Raw genomic sequence first — 27,358 nt, 5'->3', positions numbered from 1 at the left:
CTGCCTCTGATTGAGAACCATTCCAGACAGCCATAGACTTTGCTAGACAACCCACTAAGCTACAATCCCAATACCACCACCAAAACCCCAAGACAAACACACCACAATTACAAAAACCCCATGCCACACCCTGGCCTGACCAAATACATAAAGATAAACACAAAATACTTTGACCAGGGCGTGACAGAACCCCCTAAGGTGCGGACTCCCGAACGCACCTCAAAACAATAGGGAGGGTCCGGGTGGGCGTCTGTCCATGGTGGCGGCTCCGGCGCGGGACTTGGACCCCACTCATTTAATGTCTTAGTCCCCTCTCCCTTCGTCCCTGGATAGTCCACCCTCGCCGCCGACCATGGCCTAGTAGTCCTCACCCAGAACCCCACTGGACTGAGGAGCAGATCGGGACTGAAGGACAGCTCGGGACTGAGGCAGCTCGGGACTGAGGGGAAGCTCGGGAGTGAGAGAAAGCTCGGGAGTGAGAGAAAGCTCAGGAGTGAGAGGAAGCTCAGGAGTGAGAGGAAGCTCAGGAGTGAGAGGAAGCTCAGGAGTGAGAGGAAGCTCAGGCAGGTCAGGCAGGTAGATAGATCTACCAGCTCCTGGCTGGCTGGTGGTTTCAGCAGATCCTGGCTGACTGGCAGATCTGGAAGATCCTGGCTGACTGGCAGATCTGGAAGATCCTGGCTGACTGGCAGATCTGGAAGAGTCTGGTTGACTGGCAGATCTGGAAGAGTCTGGTTGACTGGCAGATCTGGAAGAGTCTGGCTGACTGGCGGATCCTGGCCGACTGGCAGATCCTGGCCGACTGGCACTACTGGCAGATCCTGGCCGACTGGCACTTCTGGCGGATCCTGGCTGACTGGCACTTCTGGCGGATCCTGGAAGACTGGTGGATCCTGGCTGACTGGTGGATCCTGGCAGACTGGCGAATCCTGGCTGACTGGCGGATCTAACTGATCCTGACAGACTGGCGACGCTGGGCAGACTGGCGGCGCTGGGCAGACTGGCGGGCTGGGCAGACTGGCGGCGCTGGGCAGACTGGCGGCTGGGCAGACTGGCGACGCTGGGCAGACTGGCGGCGCTGGGCAGACTGGCGACGCTGGGCAGACTGGCGGCGCTGGGCAGACTGGCGATGCTGGGCAGACTGGCGATGCTGGGCAGACTGGCGACGCTGGGCAGACTGGGAGCACTGGCTGCGCTGGGCAGACTGGCGGCACTGGCGGCGCTGGGCAGACTGGCGGCACTGGCGGCGCTGGGCAGACTGGCGGCACTGGCGGCGCTGGGCAGACTGGCGGCTCCTTGCAGACTGACAGCTCCTTGCAGACTGACATCTCCTTGCAGACTGACATCTCCTTGCAGACTGACAGCTCCTTGCAGACTGACAGCTCCTTGCAGACTGACGGCACCTTGCAGACTGACAGCACTGGCTGCTTCATGTAGACTGACAGCTCTGGCTGCTCCTTGCAGACTGGCAGCTCCATGCAGACTGGCAGCTCTGGCTGCTCCATGCAGACTGACAGCTCTGGCTGCTTCATGCAGACTGGCAGCTCTGGCTGCTCCATGCAGACTGACAGCTCTGGCTGCTCCATGCAGACTGACAGCTCTGGCTGCTCCATGCAGACTGGCTGCTCCATGCAGACTGGCAGCTCTGGCTGCTCCATGCAGACTGACAGCTCCATGCAGACTGGCAGCTCTGGCTGCTCCATGCAGACTGGCAGCTCTGGCTGCTCCATGCAGACTGGCAGCTCTGGCTGCTCCATGCAGACTGACAGCTCTGGCTGCTCCATGCAGACTGACAGCTCTGGCTGCTCCATGCAGACTGACATCTCTGGCTGCTCCATGCAGACTGACAGCTCTGGCTGCTCCATGCAGACTGCAGCTCTGGCTGCTCCATGGGCTTCTCCATGCAGGCTGGCAGCTCTGGCTGCGCTGAACAGGCGGGAGACTCCGGCAGCGTAGGAGAGGAGAAAGGCTCTGGCTGCGCTAAACAGGCGGGAGGCTCCGGCAGCGCTGTAGAGGAGGAAGGCTCTGGCTGCGCTGAACAGGCGGGAGACTCCGGCAGCGCTGGAGATGAGGAAAGCTCTAACAGCGCTAGAGAGGCGAGGCGCACTGTAGGCCTGATGCGTGGTGCTGGTACTGGTGGTACTGGACCGAGGACACGCACAGGAAGCCTGGTGCGGGGAGCTGCTACCGGAGGGCTGGGTTGTGGAGGTGGTACTGGATAGACCGGACCGTGCAGGCGCACTGGAGCTCTTGAGCACCGAGCCTGCCCAACCTTACCTGGTTGAATGCTCTCGGTTGCCCTGCCAGTGTGGCGAGGTGGAATAGCCCGCACTGGGCTATGCAGGCGAACCGGAGACACCGAGCGCAAGGCTGGTGCCATGTAAGCCGGCCCAAGGAGACGCACTGGGGACCAGATGCGTAGAGCCGGCTTCATGGCATTTGGCTCGACGCTCAATCTAGCCCGGCCGATACGCGGAGCTGGAATATACCGAACCGGGCTGTGCACCCGCACTGGAGACACCGTGCGCTCCACAGCATAATACGGTGCCTGCCCGGTCTCTCCAGCCCCCCGGTAAGCACAGGGAGTTTGCGCAGGTCTCCTACCTGGCATTGCCATACTCCCTGTGAGCCCCCCCCCAAGAAATTTTTGGGGCTGACTCTCGGGCTTCCATCCGCTCTGCCGTGCTAGCTCCTCATAATGCCGCCTCTCTGCTTTTGCTGCCTCCAGCTCGGCTTTGGGGCGACAATAATCTCCAGGCTGATCCCAGGGTCCTTTACCGTCCAGTTCTTCCTCCCATGTCCATATCTCCAGGTGGTGCAACCTCTCCCACTGTAGCTGCTGCTGCTCCTGCTGCTGCTGCCTCTGTTGCCTCTTCTCCTGTTGCTCCTTTGGGCGGCTACACTCCCCTGGTTTAGCCCAGGGTCCTCTCCCGTCGAAGATCTCCTCCCATGACCAGAAATCCTTGGTGAGCATCTCCTTTTCGGCTGCTCCTGCCTGTTGACACGCCGCTTGGTCCGTTGGTGGTGGGTGATTCTGTAACGGTTTTCTAGTGGTGATGAAGGAGAGTCGGACCAAACTGCAGCGTGTCGATTGCGATCCATATTTATTAAACAAAACGTAAACACGACTAAACACTAAACACTACAAAACAATAAACGTAATGAAAACCGAAAACAGCCTATCTAGTGCAAACTAACAGAGAGTACAAGTAAGACACTAAGGACAATCACCCACGACAAACTCAAAGAATATGGCTGCCTAAATATGGTTCCCAATCAGAGACAACGATAAGCACCTGCCTCTGATTGAGAACCACTCCAGACAGCCATAGACTTTGCTAGACAACCCACTAAGCTACAATCCCAATACCACCACCAAAACCCCAAGACAAACACACCACAATTACAAAAACCCCATGCCACACCCTGGCCTGACCAAATACATAAAGATAAACACAAAATACTTTGACCAGGGCGTGACAGTTACACAGTTGACAGTGCATGTCAGAGCAAAAACGAAGCCATGGGGTCGAAGGAAATGTTCGTAGCGCTCCGAGACATTATTGTGTCGAGGCACAGATCTGGGGAAGGGTACCAAAACATTTCTGCAGTGTTGAAGGTCCCCAATAACAAAGTGGCCTCTATCATTCTTAAATGGAAGAAGTTTGGATTCACTAAGTGTCTTCCTAGAGCTGGCCGCCCGGCCAAACTGAGCCATCAGGGGAGACGGGCCTTAGTGAGAGAGGCGACCAAGAACCCGATGGTCACTCTGACAGAGCTCCAGAGTTCCTCTGTGGAGATGGGAGAACCTTCCAGAAGGACAACAATCTCTGCAGCACTACACCAATCAGGCATTTATGGTAGAGTGGCCAGACTGAAGCCACTCCTCAGTAAAAGGCACATGACAGCCCACTTGTAGTTTGCCAAAAGGCACCTGAAGACTCTCAGACCATGAGAAACAAGATTCTCTGCTCTGATGAAACCAAGATTGAACTTTTTGGCCTGAATGTCAAGTGTTACGTCGAGAAGAAACCTGGCACCATCACTATGGTGAAGCATGGTTGTGGCAGCATCATGTTGTGGGAATGTTTTTCAGCGGCAGGGACTCGGAGACTAGTCAGGATCGAGGGAAAGATGAACGGAGCAAAGTACAGAGAGATTATTGATGAAAACCTGCTCCAGAGCGTTCAGGACCTGAGACTGGGGTGAAGGTTCACCTTCCAGCAGGACAACGACCCTAAGCACACAGCCAAGACAACGCAGTAGTGGCTTCGGGACAAGTCTCTGAATGTCCTTAAGTGGCCCAGCCTGAGCCCGGACTTGAACCCGATCAAACATCTCTGCACAGCCCTGAAAATAGCTGTGCAGCGACACTCCCCATCCAACCTGACAGAGCTTGAGAGGATATACAGAGAACAATGGGAGAAACTTCCCAAATACAGGTGTGCCAAGCTTGTAGCGTCATACCCAAGAAGACTCAAGGCTGTAACTAAAAATGTACTTAAAAACAAAGTACTGAGTAAATGGTCTGAATACTTTAAATGTGATACTTCAGGTTTTTCAGACATTTCTAAAAACCTGTTTTTGGTTTGTCATTATGGGGTATTGTGTGTAGATTGATGACGATTTTATTTTTATTTAATCCATTTTAGAATAACGAGGTAATGTAACAGAATGTGGAAAATGTCAAGGGGTCTGAATACTTTCCAAATGCACTGTATAAGAGCCATGTGGTTATAGGACGGTACTGTAGCAGACCTCTGGGCCATTAAACCCCTCACATGAGCAGCAGTTAAGGGTCTCTCTCTCTCTCTCTCTCTCTCTCTCTCTCTCTCTCTCTCTCTCTCTCTCTCTCTCTCTCTCTCTCTCTCTCTCTCTCTCTCTCTCTCTCTCTCTCTCATATGTTATTTATTTCAGGCCTAACACAGGCTACGATTATCCAAATAGGACACTCCAAAAGGGGAAACTTACCTTTTAACAAAAGTTCATAAATAGCATGTACTCAGTCTCAAGATATGGACGTGTCAGGACACAATGCATTTGCTTCAAGTTTATACCAGAGCGGATATGAACTTTCCCCAGCATCTCTATGCTAATACCTCTAGATACTGGTAAGTCCATACTGTTACTGGACAGATAGGTCAGTGTAGCAGACAAGACAGGAAGGATTCAGTCCAGACGAGTCAGCCCGTTTTACATCCTACAAAACCTCATTTGAATTTGGTCAGTTTTTTTTTTTGCTTGAATGTTTTGCTGGTAATTGTGGGCCTAAATTATTTTAAGAAATCATATTAGCAAAGGATAAAGATAGACAGACAGATTAGGGGGGGGGGGAGTTTAACTATAGTTACAAGCAACAAAAAGAAGCAACAACAACGTTGATAGTTTAGCATGAGTTCTTGAACTCAAACAGCAATCAAATATTAGCCTATGAATTAATTTGCTTGTTTAGCAAGTTATTTTACCACAAGTTCTGTAGTATAGCCTTATTGTTTTCCCACTGATCTAGTATGACATAATAACAGAACACAATCTGCAATAGAACAGCTGGTTTAACTAACAATATGTCACCGAATTAGCTACATGGGGAGGCAGGGGAGCCTAGTGGTTAGAGCGTTGGACTAGTAACCGGAAGGTTGCAAGTTCAAACCCCCGAGCTAACTGTTGTTTTTCCCCCGAACAGGCAGTTAAAACCACTGTTCCTAGGCTCTCATTGAAAATAAGAATTTGTTCTTAACTGACTTGCCTAGTTAAATAAAGGTAAAAAAAACATACTCACATATACCAGCTTTGATACAATTCTTATTTTAAATCACACAAAAAAGTAAGTCAATCAATTAGTAAATTATGAATTAAATTGGATGGTAGTGAGGGTTTTATGTTGATTAAGATCTTCATGTTGACTAAGCAGTCACGAATGTCCAGTGACAGTACGGCCTTAACCACCGTGTCATCTGTCCTTCTGATCGCCTGTCAGTTGTAGCAGCAAGACAATTTAACCACATGGTCAATTATCTTACGAAGTAGAAGTATTGCGGTCTTCAACAACACCATTCATTTTGCTCCGTTGTTTTAACATAATGGACTTTCTGTCTCTAGAGAGAAAGGTTTAAAAAAAAAAAGACATTTACAAATGCATTGCACCTCCGATAGGGAGCTTATTGCTTATGCAATGCATATACTGTACATTATGGTACTTCAAGTGTATTCATTTAATCCAGTTGGGTAGGAATACAATTCGCATACAATGCTAAGGGATAATTATTGTAAAAAGGTTTAAGGATTTGGGTTGGCATGAATCACGGCCTGATCTTTGCCTTATTGATGAGCCTAGTGGTTAGAGCGTTGGGCCAGTAACCGAAAGGTTGCTAGATCAAATCCCCGAACTGACAAGGTAAAATTCTGTCGTTCTTCCCCTGAACGAGGCAGTTAACCCACTGTTCCTAGGCAGTCATTAAAAAATAAGAATTTGGTCTTAACTGACTTGTCTAGTTAAATATAAAGGTTAAAAACTTCAAACAGAGACGGTTGAAGTTAAGTAGGCGAGCCCTCACAGAGCTATTATGGGGCATTACAGTGAGCACACGTTCACAGACGAGATGCATTTCAGCATCATCCACGGCAAAGTGGTATCATTAACATTTCAGTTGTTTTCAAGAGCCCTTTGCCATAACAGACAAGTGAGAAGAAACCGTGGAAATAGTGGGGTGGAGAGTGTGAGAGAAAGGAGACAGAACAGTAGGAGGTAAGTTGTTTTGGCATGCACACACAGTACTGTTAAGACCTGGGAAAGCCAGGAGAAAATGGAGGCATGCACAGCTCAGCTCAATCCAGCTCTATATAAGGCTGAGTCAGTGAAAGAAAAGCAGGATATTTTAATGGGAAGGAGATGATGAAGGGAAAGGCAACAAGGGTGTCGGCCACTACCATCACTAAGCATTCCATGCAAAAAAATACCAACACTGTCACCATAGCCATAATCATGAGCTATAGAACCAGGTGACCAGGAAGACTACAGACCAAGGGTGAACAGCAGTGACCTGGATGACTGGGCTCAAAACCTGTTTCAGCATTATAACTAGTTGTTATAGTCTCTTTAACCAGCATACAACCTGTTTCAGCATTATAACTAGTTGTTATAGTGTCTTTAACCAGCATACAACCTGTTACAGCATTATAACCAGTTGTTATAGTGTCTTTAACCAGCATACAACCTGTTTCAGCATTATAACTAGTGGTTATAGTGGCTTTAACCAGCATACAACCTGTTATAGCATTATAACAAGTGGTTATAGTGGCTTTAACCAGCATACAACCTGTTTCAGCATTCTAACCAGTTGTTATAGTGGTTATAACCAGTATATAACCTGTGTCAGCATTCTAACCAGTTGTTATAGTGGTTATAACCAGCTGTTATAGTGGTTATAACCAGCTTCTGTGTCACTGTCCAGTCAAACGAGACCAGTTGCTTGACAAGACAGTGCTGATGAAGCATGGTCATACCTGATACTCAACGATATCAAACCTATCAAATATTCTTTCAATCCAAACTAAATCGCTAACGATCATCCTGAACACAAAATAACACAAACTTCTCGAACCGTAACCACAACCCTTGTCATAACAAGAGACAGTCAACAAGCAACTCTGTAACTGATGTAACTGATTTCCTGCTCTTCTTTTCAACAGCTGAGGACTAGCTAATGAGAGGCACTTAGAAGATCATGTAAAACTAGTGCCAGTAGGTTAACATCACATGTTCTCATTAGCAGAGTCCAAGCGGAGCTAACAGGAGCAAAGCTGTGTTAGCTAGTTAGCATCACTCACCCTCCCTGCCCTGTGTTCAGCATCACTCACCCTCCCTGCCCTGTGTTCAGCATCACTCACCCTCCCTGCCCTGTGTTCAGCATCACTCACCCTCCCTGCCCTGTGTTCAGCATCACTCACCCTCCCTGCCCTGTGTTCAGCATCACTCACCCTCCCTGCCCTGTGTTCAGCATCACTCACCCTCCCTGCCCTGTGTTCAGCATCACTCACCCTCCCTGCCCTGTGTTCAGCATCACTCACCCTCCCTGCCCTGTGTTCAGCATCACTCACCCTCCCTGCCCTGCGTTCAGCATCACTCACCCTCCCTGCCCTGTGTTCAGCATCACTCACCCTCCCTGCCCTGTGTTCAGCATCACTCACCCTCCCTGCCCTGTGTTCAGCATCACTCACCCTCCCTGCCCTGTGTTCAGCATCACTCACCCTCCCTGCCCTGTGTTCAGCATCACTCACCCTCCCTGCCCTGTGTTCAGCATCACTCACCCTCCCTGCCCTGTGTTCAGCATCACTCACCCTCCCTGCCCTGTGTTCAGCATCACTCACCCTCCCTGCCCTATGTTCAGCATCACTCACCCTCCCTGCCCTGTGTTCAGCATCACTCACCCTCCCTGCCCTGTGTTCAGCATCACTCACCCTCCCTGCCCTGTGTTCAGCATCACTCACCCTCCCTGCCCTGTGTTCAGCATCACTCACCCTCCCTGCCCTGTGTTCAGCATCACTCACCCTCCCTGCCCTGTGTTCAGCATCACTCACCCTCCCTGCCCTGTGTTCAGCATCACTCACCCTCCCTGCCCTGTGTTCAGCATCACTCACCCTCCCTGCCCTGTGTTCAGCACTCACTCACCCTCCCTGCCCTGTGTTCAGCATCACTCACCCTCCCTGCCCTGTGTTCAGCATCACTCACCCTCCCTGCCCTGTGTTCAGCATCACTCACCCTCCCTGCCCTGTGTTCAGCATCACTCACCCTCCCTGCCCTGTGTTCAGCATCACTCACCCTCCCTGCCCTGTGTTCAGCATCACTCACCCTCCCTGCCCTGCGTTCAGCATCACTCACCCTCCCTGCCCTGTGTTCAGCATCACTCACCCTCCCTGCCCTGTGTTCAGCATCACTCACCCTCCCTGCCCTGTGTTCAGCATCACTCACCCTCCCTGCCCTGCGTTCAGCATCACTCACCCTCCCTGCCCTGTGTTCAGCATCACTCACCCTCCCTGCCCTGTGTTCAGCATCACTCACCCTCCCTGGCCTGCGTTCAGCATCACTCACCCTCCCTGCCCTGTGTTCAGCATCACTCACCCTCCCTGCCCTGTGTTCAGCATCACTCACCCTCCCTGCCCTGCGTTCAGCATCACTCACCCTCCCTGCATTCAGCATCACTCACCCTCCCTGCCCTCACCGTCACACAGCTGTTCACCTTTAGCTGTATCTTTCCCATCATGCCTGCATGTTCTGCTATTGGACAACAGGGAACTCACCAGTACATAGTAGTAAGCATACAGTGCAGCCAGGTGATGCACTACAAAGAACTTGTCGCCTATCGCCTTCCAATAGTAAAATATTATCAGCAGATCTGGAACACAAAGGAAAAGAGCAACACAACAGTTAACTGAGATCATGTTGCAGCAGGTGAACAAAAAGCTGTGTTCAGAAATGAAACTAAAACAAAAAAAATGTACAGTCAAAAAGGAAATAGCCGATGTTCCCGATGCCGATACCCAATGTCGCCGAAGTGTGGCTAAAGATGGTCGAGGATGGCCTGTAATGAACGAGGAACGGTGAAAGAAAGCCTGGTAAATCAAATCAAAGTTTATTCGTCACGTGCGCCGAATACAACAGGTGTAGTAGACCTTACAGTGAAATGCTTACTTACAGGCTCTAAACAATGGTGCGGGAAAAAAAAAGAGAAAAGAAAGTGTGTGTGTGTGTGTGTAGGTAGGTAAAGAAATAAAACAACAGTAAAAAGACATTTGAAAATAAGAGTAGCAAGGCTATATCCAGACACCTGCAGGCTGATTGAGGTAGTATGTACATGTAGGTATCGTTAAAGTGACTAAGCATGTAGTGAACAAGGAATGGTGAAAGACAGCCTGTCGGAATGGTGGAAGACAGCCTGTCAGAACGGTGAAAGACAGCCTGTCAGAACGGTGAAAGACAGCCTGGTGGAACGGTGAAAGACAGCCTGGTGGAATGGTGAAAGACAGTCTGTCAGAACGGTGAAAGACAGCCTGTCAGAACGGTGAAAGACAGTCTGTCAGAACGGTGAAAGACAGCCTGGTGGAACGGTGAAAGACAGCCTGTCAGAACGGTGAAAGACAGCCTGTCAGAACGGTGAAAGACAGCCTGTCAGAACGGTGAAAGACAGCCTGGTGGAACGGTGAAAGACAGCCTGTCAGAACGGTGAAAGACAGCCTGTCAGAACGGTGAAAGACAGCCTGTCGGAACGGTGAAAGACAGCCTGGTGGAACGGTGAAAGACAGCCTGTCAGAACGGTGAAAGACAGTCTGTCAGAACGGTGAAAGACAGCCTGTCAGAACGGTGAAAGACAGTCTGTCAGAACGGTGAAAGACAGCCTGGTGGAACGGTGAAAGACAGCCTGTCAGAACGGTGAAAGACAGCCTGTCAGAACGGTGAAAGACAGCCTGGTGGAACGGTGAAAGACAGTCTGTCAGAACGGTGAAAGACAGTCTGTCAGAACGGTGAAAGACAGCCTGTCAGAACGGTGAAAGACAGTCTGTCAGAACGGTGAAAGACAGTCTGTCAGAACGGTGAAAGACAGCCTGTCAGAACGGTGAAAGACAGCCTGGTGGAATGGTGAAAGACAGTCTGTCAGAACGGTGAAAGACAGTCTGTCAGAACGGGGAAAGACAGTCTGTCAGAACGGTGAAAGACAGTCTGTCAGAACGGTGAAAGACAGTCTGTCAGAACGGTGAAAGACAGCCTGTCAGAACGGTGAAAGACAGTCTGTCAGAACGGTGAAAGACAGTCTGTCAGAACGGTGAAAGACAGCCTGGTGGAACGGTGAAAGTGTGTATGCGACTAAAGTGTGTCCGTGCCGATCTTACCAGATATGAGGTAGCCTGTTGTCATGCCAACATTTATCTTCACAAGTGTGGGATCTCCCCTGTTGGCAGAAAAAGACGAGAAAAACGTTCAACACATCACAACAGGGTCCTATATAACATACAGTAACAGTGTGTACACAACACTGTGCCTCCATCACACACTACGACAGAGCAACAGGGTCCTATATAACATACAGTAACAGTGTGTACACAACACTGTGCCTCCATCACACACTACGACAGAGCAACAGGGTCCTATATAACATACAGTAACAGTGCTGTGCCTCCATCACACACTACGACAGAGCAACAGGGTCCTCACCAGACGGGGTCTTCATTGACAGCGTCGTCAAACAGCAGGATGTAGAGGCAAAAGAACCCCACTACCAGGGCATGGAGTGTGGACACCGTCCTAAAACACATAGAAATCTTGTCAAATCTGTGATGAAACACACACACACACACACCTTGTCAAATCTGTGATGAAACACACACACACACACACCTTGTCAAATCTGTGATGAAACACACACACCTTGTCAAATCTGTGATAAAACACACACACACACACACACACCTTGTCAAATCTGTGATGAAACACACACACCTTGTCAAATCTGTGATAAAACACACACACCTTGTCAAATCTGTGATGAAACACACACACACCTTGTCAAATCTGTGATGAAACACTTTTTAATAAGTGATGCAGATTAAGCGTTTCAGAGCGCAGGAGGGCGCAGGGTGAATTAATTATCTGGTTGCACGGCCACCGGCAGACAGATTCAGCCCAATTAGAGAAGGAGATGAAACGCTGTTCAGGGGTCAGTCAGTCACTCAGATATCAGAGAATCAGGCAGTCAGACAGACAGCAGAGCGTCAGTCAGTCAGAGGAGAATCAGTCAGTCAGAGGAGAGTCAGTCAGTCAGAGGAGAGTCAGGCAGTCAGAGGAGAGTCAGACAGTCAGAGGAGAGTCAGGCAGTCAGACAGACAGCAGAGGGTCAGTCAGTCAGTCAGAGGAGAGTCAGGCAGTCAATCAGAGGAGAGTCAGACAGTCAGAGGAGAGTCAGGCAGTCAGACAGACAGCAGAGGGTCAGTCAGTCAGAGGAGAATCAGTCAGTCAGAGGAGAGTCAGTCAGTCAGAGGAGAGTCAGACAGTCAGAGGAGAGTCAGGCAGTCAGACAGACAGCAGAGGGTCAGGCAGTCAGAGGAGAATCAGTCAGTCAGAGGAGAGTCAGTCAGTCAGAGGAGAGTCAGTCAGTCAGAAGAGAGTCAGACAGTCAGAGGAGAGTCAGGCAGTCAGACAGACAGCAGAGGGTCAGGCAGTCAGAGGAGAGTCAGGCAGTCAGAGGAGAGTCAGGCAGTCAGAGGAGAGTCAGGCAGTCAGAGGAGAGTCAGGCAGTCAGACGAGAGTCAGTCAGTCAGAGGAGAGTCAGTCAGTCAGAGGAGAATCAGTCAGTCAGTTAGACAGCAGAGTCAGTCAGTCAGTCAGTCAGATATCAGTCAGTCAGATATCAGTCAGTCGGTCAGTCATATCAGTCAGTCAGTCAGTCAGATATCAGAGTCAGTCAGTCAGATATCAGTCAGTCAGTCAGATATCAGTCAGTCAGTCAGATATCAGTCAGTCAGTCAGACAGCACAGTCAGGCAGATGGCAGAGAGTCAGTCAGTCAGATTGCAGAGAGTCTGACAGTCAGATAGCAGAAAGTCTGGCAGTCAGATGGCAGACAGTCAGATGGCAGAAAGTCTGGCAGTCAGATGGCAGAGAGTCTGTCAGTCAGACAGCACAGTCAGGCAGATGGCAGAGAGTCAGTCAGTCAGATTGCAGAGAGTCTGACAGTCAGATAGCAGAAAGTCTGGCAGTCAGATGGCAGACAGTCAGATGGCAGAAAGTCTGGCAGTCAGATGGCAGACAGTCAGATGGCAGAGAGTCTGGCAGTCAGATGGCAGACAGTCAGATGGCAGAGAGTCTGGCAGTCAGATGGCAGACAGTCAGATGGCAGAGAGTCTGGCAGTCAGATGGCAGAGAGTTTGACAGTCCGATGGCAGAGAGTCTGTCTGTCTATCTGTCTGCCAGTCTGTCTGCCAGTCTGTTCATCTCTCCTCCTGGCCATTGCCACGGGCCAGACCAGACAACTACAGAACCTTCACAGCCAGGGTCATCTGAGGGTCATCTGTAATCTTCAAAACAGCTGTGCCTTTGCAGACAGACAAGTCAATAGTCCATAGATAATACATGGCCGGTTGTAATAACTGAGAATGTGTGAGGTGGTCATGACATCATAATGGTTGATTCATGGAACATTCTTGGAATACATGATGTCATAACAGTGTTTACGGCAGATCTTTTGATAAGAGCATCTGGTGCGATTTTTATTTATTTAACCAGGCAAGTCAGTTAAGAACAAATTCTTATTTACAATGACGGCCTAGGAACAGTCGGTTAACTGCCTTGTTCAGGGGCAGAACGACAGATTTTTATCTTGTCAGCTCTGGGATTCTATCTTGCAACCTTTCGGTTACTAGTCCAATGCTCTAACCACTAGGCCAACAGCGGCCCCAGATAAGGAGCCACATTGAGTAAATGACCTGTGTAATGACCTGTGTAATGACCTGTGAAAACACCTGGGTGACTTGAGGCATTGACAAATTAACAACAATAACACAGTTATAGCAGACTGTCAAAACTGGCATGTATGTAGTGACACATGAAGGACGATCATATGATATCAGTGTTGCAGCCAGTAGCCAATGTTCTGTACCTTGAGTTCCATTCCACTTTCTGCTGGTCTGCTAGGCGTAGGAAGCCAGAACTGGCGCGGGGGGAGACCCAGGGACTGACCCGGTGGAAGAGCCACTGGAAGGAGAGGAAACTGGTGACCAAGATAACTAGGATCAGCTGGCTGAACAGGTCCATGGCTGCCCAACCCCACTGGAGAGAGAGAGAAGAGAGGAGAGAGGAGAGAGGAGAGAGGAAGAGAGGAGAGAGGAAGAGAGATAGAGAGGAAGAGAGGAGATAGGAGAGAGGAAGAGAGGAGTGAGGAAGAGATGAGAGAGGAATAGAGGAAGAGAGAGAGAGAGGAAGAGAGGAAGAGAGGAGAGGGGAGAGAGGAAGAGAGGAGAGGAGAGAGGAGAGAGGAGAGAGGAGAGAGAGAGAGGGAGAGAGGAAGAGAGATAGAGAGGAAGAGAGGAGATAGGAGAGAGGAAGAGAGGAGAGAGGAAGAGATGAGAGAGGAATAGAGGAAGAGAGGAGAGAGGAAGAGAGGAAGAGAGGAAGAGGAGGAAGAGAGGAGAGAGAGAGAGAGGAAGAAGAGGAAGAGAGGAGAGAGGAAGAGAGGAGTGAGGAAGAGATGAGAGAGGAATAGAGGAAGAGAGGAGAGAGGAAGAGAGGAAGAGAGGAGAGGGGAGAGAGGAAGAGAGGAGAGAGAGGAGAGAGGAAGAGAGAGAGGAAGAGAGGAGAGAGGAATAGAGGAAGAGAGGAAGAGAGGAGAGAGGAAGAGAGGAGATAGGAAGAGAGATAGAGAGGAAGAGAGGAGATAGGAGAGAGGAAGAGAGGAGTGAGGAAGAGAGGAGTGAGGAAGAGATGAGAGAGGAATAGAGGAAGAGAGGAGAGAGGAAGAGAGGAAGAGAGGAGATAGGAAGAGAGATAGAGAGGAAGAGAGAGGAGATAGGAGAGAGGAAGAGAGGAGAGAGGAAGAGAGGAGTGAGAAAGAGATGAGAGAGGAATAGAGGAAGAGAGGAGAGAGGAAGAGAGGAAGAGAGGAGAGAGGAGAGAGAGGAGGAAGAGAGGAGAGAGGAGAGAGGAAGAGAGGAAGAGAGGAAGAGAGGAGAGAGGAAGAGAGGAGATAGGAAGAGAGGGAGAGAGGAGAGAGGAAGAGAGGAAGAGAGGAAGAGGAGGAGAGAGGAAGAGAGGAGATAGGAAGAGAGGGAGAGAGGAGAGAGGAAGAGAGGAAGAGAGGAGAGAGGGACGAGAGGAGATAGGAAGAGAGGGAGAGAGGAGAGAGGAAGAGAGGAAGAGAGGAGAGAGGAAGAGAGGAGATAGGAAGAGAGGGAGAGAGGAGAGAGGAAGAGAGGAAGAGAGGAAGAGAGAGAGGAAGAGAGGAGAGAGGAAGAGAGGAGAGAGAGGAGATAGGAAGAGAGGAAGAGAGGAAGAGAGGAAGAGAGAGAGAGATAGGAAGAGAGGAAGGAGAGGAAGAGAGGGAGAGAGGAGATAGGAAGAGAGGAAGAGAGGAAGAGAGGAAGAGAGGAGAGAGGAAGAGAGAGGAGAGAGGAGAGAGGAAGAGAGGAGATAGGAAGAGAGGGAGAGAGGAGAGAGGAAGAGAGGAAGAGAGGAAGAGAGGAAGAGAGGAGAGAGGAAGAGAGGGAGAGAGAGAGAGGAAGAGAGGAAGAGAGGAGATAGGAAGAGAGGGAGAGAGGAGAGAGGAAGAGAGGAAGAGAGGAAGAGAGGGAGAGAGGAGAGAGGAATAGAGGAAGAGAGGAAGAGAGGAGAGAGGAAGAGAGGAGATAGGAAGAGAGGGAGAGAGGAGAGAGGAAGAGAGGAAGAGAGGAAGAGAGGAGATAGGAAGAGAGGGAGAGAGGAGAGAGGAAGAGAGGAAGAGAGGAAGAGAGGAGAGAGGAAGAGAGGAGATAGGAAGAGAGGGAGAGAGGAGAGAGGAAGAGAGGAGATAGGAATAGAGGAAGAGAGGAGATAGGAAGAGAGGGAGAGAGGAAGAGAGGGAGAGAGGAAGAGAGGGAGAGAGGGAGAGAGGAGAGAGGAGGAGAGAGAGAAAGAGTCTTTAAACATTAAAATACAATTTATAAAATGATCACATTTTCACATAAAACACACTGTTACAAACAGACATAATACACTGACATATTGACTAGATAAATACTCCAACAGTCTATAAAGAGAGATTGATTCTTCATCTGTCATAGTCCAGCATAAATTTCCTGTATTATATTTAAATGCTTATTGTTTGAATGTACATATTGAAAGGTTTCATCAGATAATTGATTCCATTTATTTATTGCTCTGTAACTAAATGTTATTTTGCTTATTTCTCTTTTCTGTCTGGATAACACATAGATGGTGGACAATCTATTCATAGTATTTAGTAAATGTCTGTCTCTTACCAACTGAATACCATTGTGAATAGAGTTTGGGCGTTTTTAAATTGTGTATATTATGAAATAAAATAAGCATGTTTTTTTTTAATTATTTGTTGACTGATGACCAACCAGGAGCATTGTGTGTGACTGCAACAGAAGAACCGTATCTCCACCTTAAAACCATCCTTGCTGCTTTGTTCTGTGCAATGTGCAGCCTCCTAATCTCACTTGCTGTTGCATTCTCCCAGATCACAGAACGGTAGTTCACCTGACTCCCAATTAATGCTTGGGTTTTTGCTTAAGAATCTTTCCCGGTAAATATTTAGCTATCCTTCTGATCATGCATACAGTTGTACATTTTTTTTTACATAGATTATTTATTTAAGACAACCAAGATAAGCAGGTTTCTAGCTGCACTCCTAGAGTTTGGTTTCTGACACTTCCTCAATGTGTACTCCTCCCATACTTCATTGTATCCCATGCTGTGTTGATCTGTTCCTAGTGGAACAGACCAACATAACGTTGTGGTTTTCTTGGTGTTTAAAATAAGTTTGTTCCGGCAAACCCACTCCCTGATATTTCCCATATCCTCTTGTAGAGCTTGCTGTACCTGTTGAACCAAATGTCTTGCTGTATAAATTGTAGTATCATCTGCAAATATAGTAGCTTGAGTTTCAGATAAGGCATAGGGAAGGTCGTTAGTATATATTAAGTAAAGAAGTGGCCCAAGGCAGAGAGGGTGGAGAGGAGAGAGAGAGGCAGGGGGGAGAGAGAGAGAGAGAGAGAGGCAGGGGAGAGAGAGAGAAAGAGAGAGGCAGGGGAGAGCGAGAGAGGGAGGGCAGGGGAGAGAGGGCAGAGGAGAAAGAGGGAGGGAGAGGGCAGAGAGGAGGCCATGGGAGAAGGAGAGAAGGGGAGGGGAGGGAGGGAGGGAGGGAGGGAGGGAGGGAGGGAGGGAGGGAGGGAGGGAGGGAGGGAGGGAGGGAGGGAGAGTTGAATGAAAGGTCAGATAGATTCAACTAAATAGGGGAGTGGAGAAGCTAGGTGCTCAAGGCTGAACTAGGGGAGTGGAGAAGCTAGGTGCTTTAGGCCGAACTAGGGGAGTGGAGAAGCTAGGTGCTTTAGGCTGAACTAGGGGAGTGGAGAAGCTAGGTGCTTTTTGCTGAACTAGGGGAGTGGAGAAGCTAGGTGCTTTAGGCTGAACTAGGGGAGTGGAGAAGCTAGGTGCTTTAGGCTGAACTAGGGGAGTGGAGAAGCTAGGTGCTTAAGGCTGAACTAGGGGAGTGGAGAAGCTAGGTGCTTAAGGCTGAGGAGCCAACAGCGGGTCACAATTCACCTTGTATTATTTCATTTGTTAAGCACTTTTGAAAAGCATCTAATTAATGAAGTTTGATGGATCGCAAGAGGCACACTGACACAAACAGAGGAAGCGCTGTGGATAATAAAGTGTTTGTGGCAATGCTGACATTATTGCCAGGGACAGGGTCCAGGCAAGGAATAAACAAAAGAGTTGACCTAGAACATGGAGCCAAGGTATTACGCCAGAGACACTGGAGTAGATCATTGCTGATCTATACAATGTGTTAGGCTATAAACACAGGGTAGGCTAAATATTACAATACCTGTGTAGATATGGTGGGCCTGTCATTGGCTGGACTTTAGGGTTGTCGGCTATCGTTTGTTCTTCTGTAGTTCTTGTCACTTGGCCACTCCCTGTGCCTCTGGGTGATGGTGGCTTCGTCAGGTAGATTTGTCACGATGATACTATGATATGCAATGTCATTCGATGGTCTTAAAGTGACAGTACATGATTTCAAGTCCTACGTATGTATTATTGTCTGAGTAGAGCGCAAGACACCATCTGTGTATGTATTATTGTTTGAGTAGAGCGCAAGACACCATCTGTGTATGTATTATTGTTTGAGTAGAGCGCAAGACACCATCTGTGTATGTATTATTGTTTGAGTAGAGCGCAAGACACCATCTGTGTATGTATTATTGTTTGAGTAGAGCGCAAGACACCATCTGTGTATGTATTATTGTGGTACTGGCTTGAAGAAAGAAGATTGCCAGTTGTTTTTTTTAACCTGTAACTGAACCAAGTTTATTGTAATACAATTGTATATTTTTCATAGTTTTTGCCTGGTCCATTGTATTGCTCATGATCCAACCGGTGGCCTGTCATCACCTGTCTTGTACTGGTTGAGATGGTCCCCGTCACCAACTGTCTCGTACTGGTTGAGATGGTCCCCGTCACCAACTGTCTCGTACTGGTTGAGATGGTCCCCGTCACCACCCGTCTTGTACTGGATGGAGATGGTGCCCCTCATTAAAGAGCAACTGGCGTAGCCTGGTAGTTGAGCTCTGTCAGGTAACCCTAATTGGCAGGTGTAGCTGTGGCAAACGCTTAATACATCTGACCATATAGGCCCTATGCATCACACAAAACACTTGGTTTCCATTGAGCTTGAGACGATGTCAGCAGACTGGAAGGCGAACTGTAGCACACAACAGTGATCCCTGGAGTTCTACGGGAAGTATCCATAGAGATAGGTTCCTCCTCCTGCAGAATCTTCCTTTCGGAACCGTGCAGCGTACAAGGAGCTCATCCGTACAGATAAGCCTTTGGCTCCAACAAGAGCCAGCTCAGCAGACACCACTTACACACAGTGCAGTCTCTATGCAGAGGAGAACCCGAACAACTGGAGATTATCGTGGTTGCAGCTGCGATTGGACACCCTAGATCATCAATTCCTGATGCTGCTGCGATTGGACACCCTAGAACATCAATTCCTGATGCTTCTGCGATTAGACACCCTAGAACATCAATTCCTGATGTCCTACTGTACTATGTTGCCACATGAATTCCGTCAGTAACCATTCACGCAGTAAAATGCAGCTGCTAAGCATGTTAGTTCTGCTCTCCAAATATGTTTCTGTCACTTCAGGTAACAACATTTACAGTCATGTATTATTACTGCCTATTACGGCCTATATTATTACTGCCTATACCAGTCGATAGGCTACTCGGCTTTTACACTGCGAATCCCCCCCCTGTGCAAGGGACTATTATTGTGTCCTGCAGGTTCAGCCCACCAGCTCCAAGCTCCCAGCCCCCAGCGCCCAGCTCCCAGCCCCCAGCCCCCAGCTCCCAGCTCCCAGCCCCCAGCGCCCAGCTCCCAGCCCCCAGCCCCCAGCCCCCAGCTCCTAGCCCCCAGCCCCCAGCTCCCAGCCCCCAGCCCCCAGCCCCCAGCTCCCAGCCCCCAGCCCCAGCTCCCAGCCCCCAGCCCCCAGCTCCCAGCCCCAGCCCCCAGCTCCCAGCTCCCAGCCCCCAGCCCCCAGCTCCCAGCTCCCAGCTCCCAGCCCCCAGCCCCCAGCTCCCAGCTCCCAGCCCCCAGCCCCAGCCCCCAGCTCCCAGCCCCCAGCTCCCAGCCCCCAGCCCCCAGCTCCCAGCCCCCAGCCCCAGCCCCCAGTCCCAGCCCCCAGCCCCCAGCCCCCAGCCCCCAGCTCCCAGCCCCCAGCCCCCAGCCCCCAGCTCCCAGCTCCCAGCCCCCAGCCCCCAGCCCCCAGCCCCCAGCCCCAGCCCCCAGCCCCCAGCCCCCAGAGCCCAGCTCCCAGCCCCCAGCTCCCAGCCCCCAGCCCCCAGCTCCCAGCTCCCAGCCCCCAGCCCCCAGCCTCAGCTGTAAAGCCTTTATCCAGCAGCAGCAGTGTTAGGGCTATGACCCCTGAGACAGCCTGTCTCAGCCACAGCACTGATGTGTGGCAATAAAACAGACAGATCCTGCCACTCAGAGATACACGCATCAGCATAGCTTCCGCAGCGCAGAAAGAACAATGAACGAACGCAATCACAGAGGACATCTGCTGTAGCTTCGGGTGACTCTCCCAGTGAGCTAGATCAATCACTGTGGTTTACAATAAAAAAAAGGTCCTGAAGGACGGAGTCATCAAATCAAATTGTATTTGTCACATGCTTCGTAAACAACAAGTGAAACTAACAGTGAAATGCTGACTTCCCAACAACGCAGAGACAGAAAATAGAGAAATAATATAAAGGTAATAACATGTAATAATAAAAGTAATAATAAATACAAGATGAGTAACGATAACTAGGCTATATACACAGGGTACCAGTACTGAGTAATGATAACTAGGCTATATACACAGAGTACCAGTACTGATTAATGATAACTAGGCTATATACACAGGGTACCAGTACTGAGTCAATGATAACTAGGCTATATACACAGAGTACCAGTACTGAGTAATGATAACTAGGCTATATACACAGAGTACCAGTACTGAGTAATGATAACTAGGCTATATACACAGAGTACCAGTACTGAATAATGATAACTAGGCTATATACACAGGGTACCAGTACAGTAATGATAACTAGGCTATATACACAGTACCAGTACTGATTAATGATAACTAGGCTATATACACAGAGTACCAGTACTGATTAATGATAACTAGGCTATATACACAGAGTACCAGTACTGATTAATGATAACTAGGCTATATACACAGGGTACCAGTACTGAGTCAATGATAACTAGGCTATATACACAGGGTACCAGTACTGAGTCAATGATAACTAGGCTATATACACAGGGTACCAGTACTGAGTCAATGATAACTAGGCTATATACACAGGGTACCAGTACTGAGTCAATGATAACTAGGCTATATACACAGGGTACCAGTACTGAGTAATGATAACTAGGCTATATACACAGGGTACCAGTACTGAGTCAATGATAACTAGGCTATATACACAGGGTACCAGTACTGAGTAATGATAACTAGGCTATATACACAGGGTACCAGTACTGAGTAATGATAACTAGGCTATATACACAGGGTACCAGTACTGAGTCAATGATAACTAGGCTATATACACAGGGTACCAGTACTGAGTCAATGATAACTAGGCTATATACACAGGGTACCAGTACTGAGTCAATGATAACTAGGCTATATACACAGGGTACCAGTACTAAGTAATGATAACTAGGCTATATACACAGGGTACCAGTACTGAGTCAATGATAACTAGGCTATATACACAGGGTGCCAGTACTGAGTAATGATAACTAGGCTATATACACAGGGTACCAGTACTGAGTAATGATAACTAGGCTATATACACAGGGTACCAGTACTGAGTAATGATACTAGGCTATATACACAGGGTACCAGAACTGAGTCAATGATAACCAGGCTATATACACAGGGTACCAGTACTGAGTAATGATAACTAGGCTATATACACAGGGTACCAGTACTGAGTAATGATAACTAGGCTATATACACAGGGTACCAGTACTGAGTAATGATAACTAGGCTATATACACAGGGTATCAGTACTGAGTAATGATAACTAGGCTATATACACATGGTACCAGTACTGAGTCAATGATAACTAGGCTATATACACAGGGTACCAGTACTGAGTAATGATAACTAGGCTATATACACAGGGTACCAGTACTGAGTAATGATAACTAGGCTATATACACAGGGTACCAGTACTGAGTAATGATAACTAGGCTATATACACAGGGTACCAGTACTGAGTCAATGATAACTAGGCTATATACACAGGGTACCAGTACTGAGTAATGACAACTAGGCTATATACACAGGGTACCAGTACTGAGTAATGACAACTAGGCTATATACACAGGGTACCAGTACTGAGTTAATGACAACTAGGCTATATACACAGGGTACCAGTACTGAGTAATGATAACTAGGCTATATACACAGGGTACCAGTACTGAGTAATGATAACTAGGCTATATACACAGGGTACCAGTACTGAGTAATGATAACTAGGCTATATACACAGGGTACCAGAACTGAGTCAATGATAACCAGGCTATATACACAGGGTACCAGTACTGAGTAATGATAACTAGGCTATATACACAGGGTACCAGTACTGAGTAATGATAACTAGGCTATATACACAGGGTACCAGTACTGAGTAATGATAACTAGGCTATATACACAGGGTACCAGTACTGAGTAATGATAACTAGGCTATATACACAGGGTACCAGTACTGAGTCAATGATAACTAGGCTATATACACAGGGTGCCAGTACTGAGTAATGATAACTAGGCTATATACACAGGGTACCAGTACTGAGTAATGATAACTAGGCTATATACACAGTGTACCAGTACTGAGTAATGATAACTAGGCTATATACACAGGGTACCAGAACTGAGTCAATGATAACCAGGCTATATACACAGGGTACCAGTACTGAGTAATGATAACTAGGCTATATACACAGGGTACCAGTACTGAGTAATGATAACTAGGCTATATACACAGGGTACCAGTACTGAGTAATGATAACTAGGCTATATACACAGGGTATCAGTACTGAGTAATGATAACTAGGCTATATACACAGGGTACCAGTACTGAGTCAATGATAACTAGGCTATATACACAGGGTACCAGTACTGAGTAATGATAACTAGGCTATATACACAGGGTACCAGTACTGAGTAATGATAACTAGGCTATATACACAGGGTACCAGTACTGAGTAATGATAACTAGGCTATATACACAGGGTACCAGTACTGAGTCAATGATAACTAGGCTATATACACAGGGTACCAGTACTGAGTTAATGACAACTAGGCTATATACACAGGGTACCAGTACTGAGTAATGATAACTAGGCTATATACACAGGGTACCAGTACTGAGTTAATGACAACTAGGCTATATACACAGGGTACCAGTACTGAGTAATGATAACTAGGCTATATACACAGGGTACCAGTACTGAGTAATGATAACTAGGCTATATACACAGGGTACCAGTACTGAGTCAATGATAACTAGGCTATATACACAGGGTACCAGTACTGAGTAATGATAACTAGGCTATATACACAGGGTACCAGTACTGAGTAATGATAACTAGGCTATATACACAGGGTACCAGTACTGAGTAATGATAACTAGGCTATATACACAGGGTACCAGTACTGAGTCAATGATAACTAGGCTATATACACAGGGTACCAGTACTGAGTAATGATAACTAGGCTATATACACAGGGTACCAGTACTGAGTCAATGATAACTAGGCTATATACACAGGGTACCAGTACTGAGTCAATGACAACTAGGCTATATACACAGGGTACCAGTACTGAGTAATGATAACTAGGCTATATACACAGGGTACCAGTGCTGAGTCGATGTGCAGGGGTACGAGGTAATTGAGGAGGATATGCAAATATAACTAGGAATAAAGTAACTAGGCTACAGGATAGATAATCCATCTTCACAGTGGAGGTGTCATAATACCCATAATACCTAGCGGTCAAATAGGGAAATGGTTCCAATCATTTTTCCACCATTCCCTGTTCCCATAGCGATTTTTAGAAACACTTCAAATAAAAGCTGTGTTTCGCGTAGGTTTAGCCTGGCGTGACGTTTTGACAACCGTGTAAATCTCTCTAGGACAAAGACTACTTTCATCAATATAATCGTCTCTATTTACTCTCAGACTCAAAAAATGCTAATTAACATCAAAGTTGATATCATGCAAAACTACAAATCTCTGCAAGCTACTGCGCATCAATTTAAATCTTGTTCACAGAATTGTCCATTTAAAGAAATGGAGCCAATTTATGAATTACTACATTTAGCTAGACAGTTAATCCAGAGATTCTTTAATTAATTTATTAATTTATTTATAATATATATATATATAAATATTTTTGCCTCGTTTTTCTCCCCAATTGGTAGTTACAGTCTTGTCTCATCACTGCAACTCCCGTACGGACTCGGGAGAGGCAAAGGTCAAGAGCCATGCGTGCTCCGAAACACAACCCAACCAAGCCACACTGCTTCTTGACACAATGCCCATCCAACATGGAAGCCAGCCATGAAACATCATACACCTGGCAATCTGGTCAGCATGCACTGCACCTGGCTCACCACAGGAGTCGCTAGTGCACGATGAGACAAGGATATTCCTGTCAGACAAACCCTCCCTAACCCAGACAACACTGAGCCAATTGTGCGACGCCCCATGGGCCTCCCGGTCGCGGCCGGCTGCGACAGAGCCTGGGCTCAAACCCAGAATCTCTGGTGGCACAGCTGGCACTGCAATGCAGTACCTTAGAGTACTGTGCCACCCAGGAGGCTGATGAATCCATAGATTCTTACCTTTTCCTCGATTCGGCAGTCTAGTCCAGATCATCATGGCATTTGTAGTTCTTTATGATAGCCACATTAGCAGCTAATTAGCCTTTCATTTTGGGGGATAAATACAGGCGAATCACCTTGTCCTAGATAGATTTACACAGTTATCAAAACATCACACCAGGGTAAGCCTACATGAAAGATATTTTATTTTAAGTGTTTCTAAAATCCCCTATGGGAAAAATGAATGGTAGAAAATGATTGGAACCATTTCCCTGTTTGACCGCTATGTTTTATGGGTAATGTGACTCATACTGTGATACTTTATAAATAGTAGCAGAGGCATATGTGATGATGCAAAAAAAAAGCTAGGGCAAAAGGGGTCTATGCAGATAGTCAAATAGTTAACCAAAAAGATACCTGGACTAACTATTTATCAGTCTTATGGCTTGGGGGTTAGAAGCTGTTCAGGGTCCTGTTGGTTCCAGACTTGGTACCACTTGCCGTGCAGTAGCAGAGAGAACAGTTTATGACTTGGGTGGCTGGAGTCTTTGAAAACATGTTGGGTCATCCTGGGAGAGTTAGTATGTGTGTGTGTGTGTGTGTGTGTGTGTGTGTATTTATTTGTTGTTGCTTCTCTTTAATACTACAAGCTTAGACTGTAAACTCTCCTTCCAGACTCACATTAAGCATCTCCAATCCAAAATTAAATCTAGAATCGGCTTCCTATTTCGCAACAAAGCATCCTTCACTCATGCTGCCAAACATACCCTCGTAAAACTGACCATCCTACCGATCCTCGACTTTGGTGATGTCATCTATAAAATAGCCTCCAACACTCTACTCAACAAACTGGATGCAGTCTATCACAGTGCCATCTGTTTTGTCACCAAAGCCCCATATATTACCCACCACTGCAACCTGTATGCTCTCGTTGGCTGGCCATCGCTTCAAATTCGTCGCCAAACCCACTGGCTCCAGGTTATCTACAAATCTCTGCTAGGTAAACCCCCGCCTTATCTCAGCTCACTGGTCACCATAGCAGCACCCACCCATAGCATGCGCTCCAAAAGGTGCATCTCACTGGCCATTCCTGTGTCGAATTGCTATATTGTAATTACTTCGCCATCATGGCCTATTTATTGCCTTACCTCCCTTATCTTACCTAATTCGTACTCAATGTATATAGATTTTTTATATTATTATTGACTACATGTTTGTTTATTCCATGTGTAACTCTGTGTTGTTGTATGTGCCAAACTGCTGTGCTTTATCTTGGCCAGGTCGCAGTTGTAAATGAGAACCTGTTCTCAACTAGCCTACCTGGCTAAATAAAGGTAAAATGTAAAATTTTAATTATGAAGTTAGGTTCCCAATCTGGGCTAGCTAAAGCTACCTCATAGCTAGCCACCAAGCCATTTAATGCCATCAATCAAGTTAGTTAGACAAGCTGGCTGCTCTATCTTAGCTGGCATGCTTGGTAGACTTTAGAAAAGCAAGCACGCAAGCAATTACTAAGTAATTAACTATTTACTAAGTGAATAAGACTCATATTTTAGCAGAGATGCAGAGAAGCATATTTCGTTTCTTTAAGAAAAAACTTCAGGAGGATAGGCAGCTCAAGAGGTATAATTAGATATGCATAAAAATAAACGTTTTTTTTACATAGAATTAAGCATAATGATTATGGCTCTAGATTGCTAACACTTACTTGTTTAACCCATGTTTAACCCATGTTTAACCCATGCATAAATGCAGAGAACCACTGGGTGGTCATTATGCCTGATGTCCAACATATGTATTTTGTTTTGCCGATTTTTCATTTTCCATTCATGTGCTTCACTTTTCAACTAGCTAAAAGCTAGCTGGTTGGAGTCTGTGTGTGTCCTTCTGTTTGTACGACCACTCGTTAATGCATGCGGTACACAGAGCGCACAGCAGCCTAGTGTGGCATTCCCTAACGTAGTGTTGCTCCATTGACAATGAATGACTTCCGCCAGAAAGCAAAATGAGTTTGATGATTCATTGCACAACATTAGACGTTCCCCTCCGCGGGAACCCAAACCCATCCAAATGTGGCCATGCATCTGTAAGAAACCAATTCAAAACATTCCGAATCGCCGTTTCACTAACGTATTTTACTCCTCATTTTTTTCTGTCTTATTCAGAAAATACCTCTAATCTGATGTGCCTGAACTGATGCGTCCTTCAGCCTATCAAACGTTTATGCATATCACAGAGTATGATATTGATCTACATGTCAGATGACAACTATGCACACAGTGTGCGAGATGCAGCTCGCCAACGAGAGGTAGGCCTACCCTATCCCTTCTAATATTCGTAGACTGCATGATCTTCAAATCAAATTTTATTAGTCACATGCGCCGAATTTTAATGGTAGGTTTATTTGAACAGTGAGAGACAGAATAACGACAACAAAAAAACGCATGTCAAAAATTTTATAAATTGATTTGCATTTTAATGAGGGAAATAAGTATTTGACCCCCTCTCAATCAGAAAGATTTCTGGCTCCCAGGTGTCTTTTATACAGGTAACAAACTGAGATTAGGAGCACACTCTTAAAGGGATTGCTCCTAATCTCAGTTTGTTACCTGTATAAAAGACAACTGTCCACAGAAGCAATCAATCAATCAATCAGATTCCAAACTCTCCACCATGGCCAAGACCAAAGAGCTCTCCAAGGATGTCAGGGACAAGATTGTAGACCTACACAAGGCTGGAATGGGCTACAAGACCATCGCCAAGCAGCTTGGTGAGAAGGTGACAACAGTTGGTGTGATTATTCACAAATGGAAGAAACACAAAAGAACTGTCAATCTCCCTCGGCCTGGGGCTCCATGAAAGATCTCACCTCGTGGAGTTGCAATGATCATGAGAACGGTGAGGAATCAGCCCAGAACTACACGGGAGGATCTTGTCAATGATCTCAAGGCAGCTGAGACCATAGTCACCAAGAAAACAATTGGTAACACACTACGCCGTGAAGGACTGAAATCCTGCAGCGCCCGCAAGGTCCCCCTGCTCAAGAAAGCACATATACATGCCTGTCTGAAGTTTGCCAATGAACATCTGAATGATTCAGAGGACAACTGGGTGAAAGTGTTGTGGTCAGATGAGACCAAAATGGAGCTCTGTGGCATCAACTCAACTCGCCGTGTTTGGAGGAGGAGGAATG

The 27,358-nt window shown here is 47.3% G+C and overlaps 1 protein-coding gene across 1 annotated transcript in view; it reads right to left on the bottom strand.

The window, feature by feature from the left end:
* The window catches only part of LOC112227618 (TLC domain-containing protein 4-B-like), a 35,601-nt gene that overhangs the window by 4,665 nt on the left and 3,578 nt on the right, over positions 1 to 27,358 (bottom strand). The window contains exons 2-5 of the mRNA XM_042308897.1: positions 13,646 to 13,815; positions 11,207 to 11,296; positions 10,885 to 10,943; positions 9,298 to 9,392 (exon numbers count right to left, since the gene is read on the bottom strand). Coding sequence (XP_042164831.1) covers positions 9,298 to 9,392; positions 10,885 to 10,943; positions 11,207 to 11,296; positions 13,646 to 13,800 — 399 coding nt within the window. The 5' untranslated portion in view covers positions 13,801 to 13,815. The remainder of the gene's footprint in view (positions 1 to 9,297; positions 9,393 to 10,884; positions 10,944 to 11,206; positions 11,297 to 13,645; positions 13,816 to 27,358) is intronic.

This window comes from Oncorhynchus tshawytscha, linkage group LG29 (genome assembly GCF_018296145.1).
Source record: "Oncorhynchus tshawytscha isolate Ot180627B linkage group LG29, Otsh_v2.0, whole genome shotgun sequence".
NCBI classification, from domain to species: Eukaryota; Metazoa; Chordata; class Actinopteri; order Salmoniformes; family Salmonidae; genus Oncorhynchus; species Oncorhynchus tshawytscha.
Note: the sequence above shows the minus strand (reverse complement) of the source record. Positions and strands in the feature narration are given on the sequence as shown.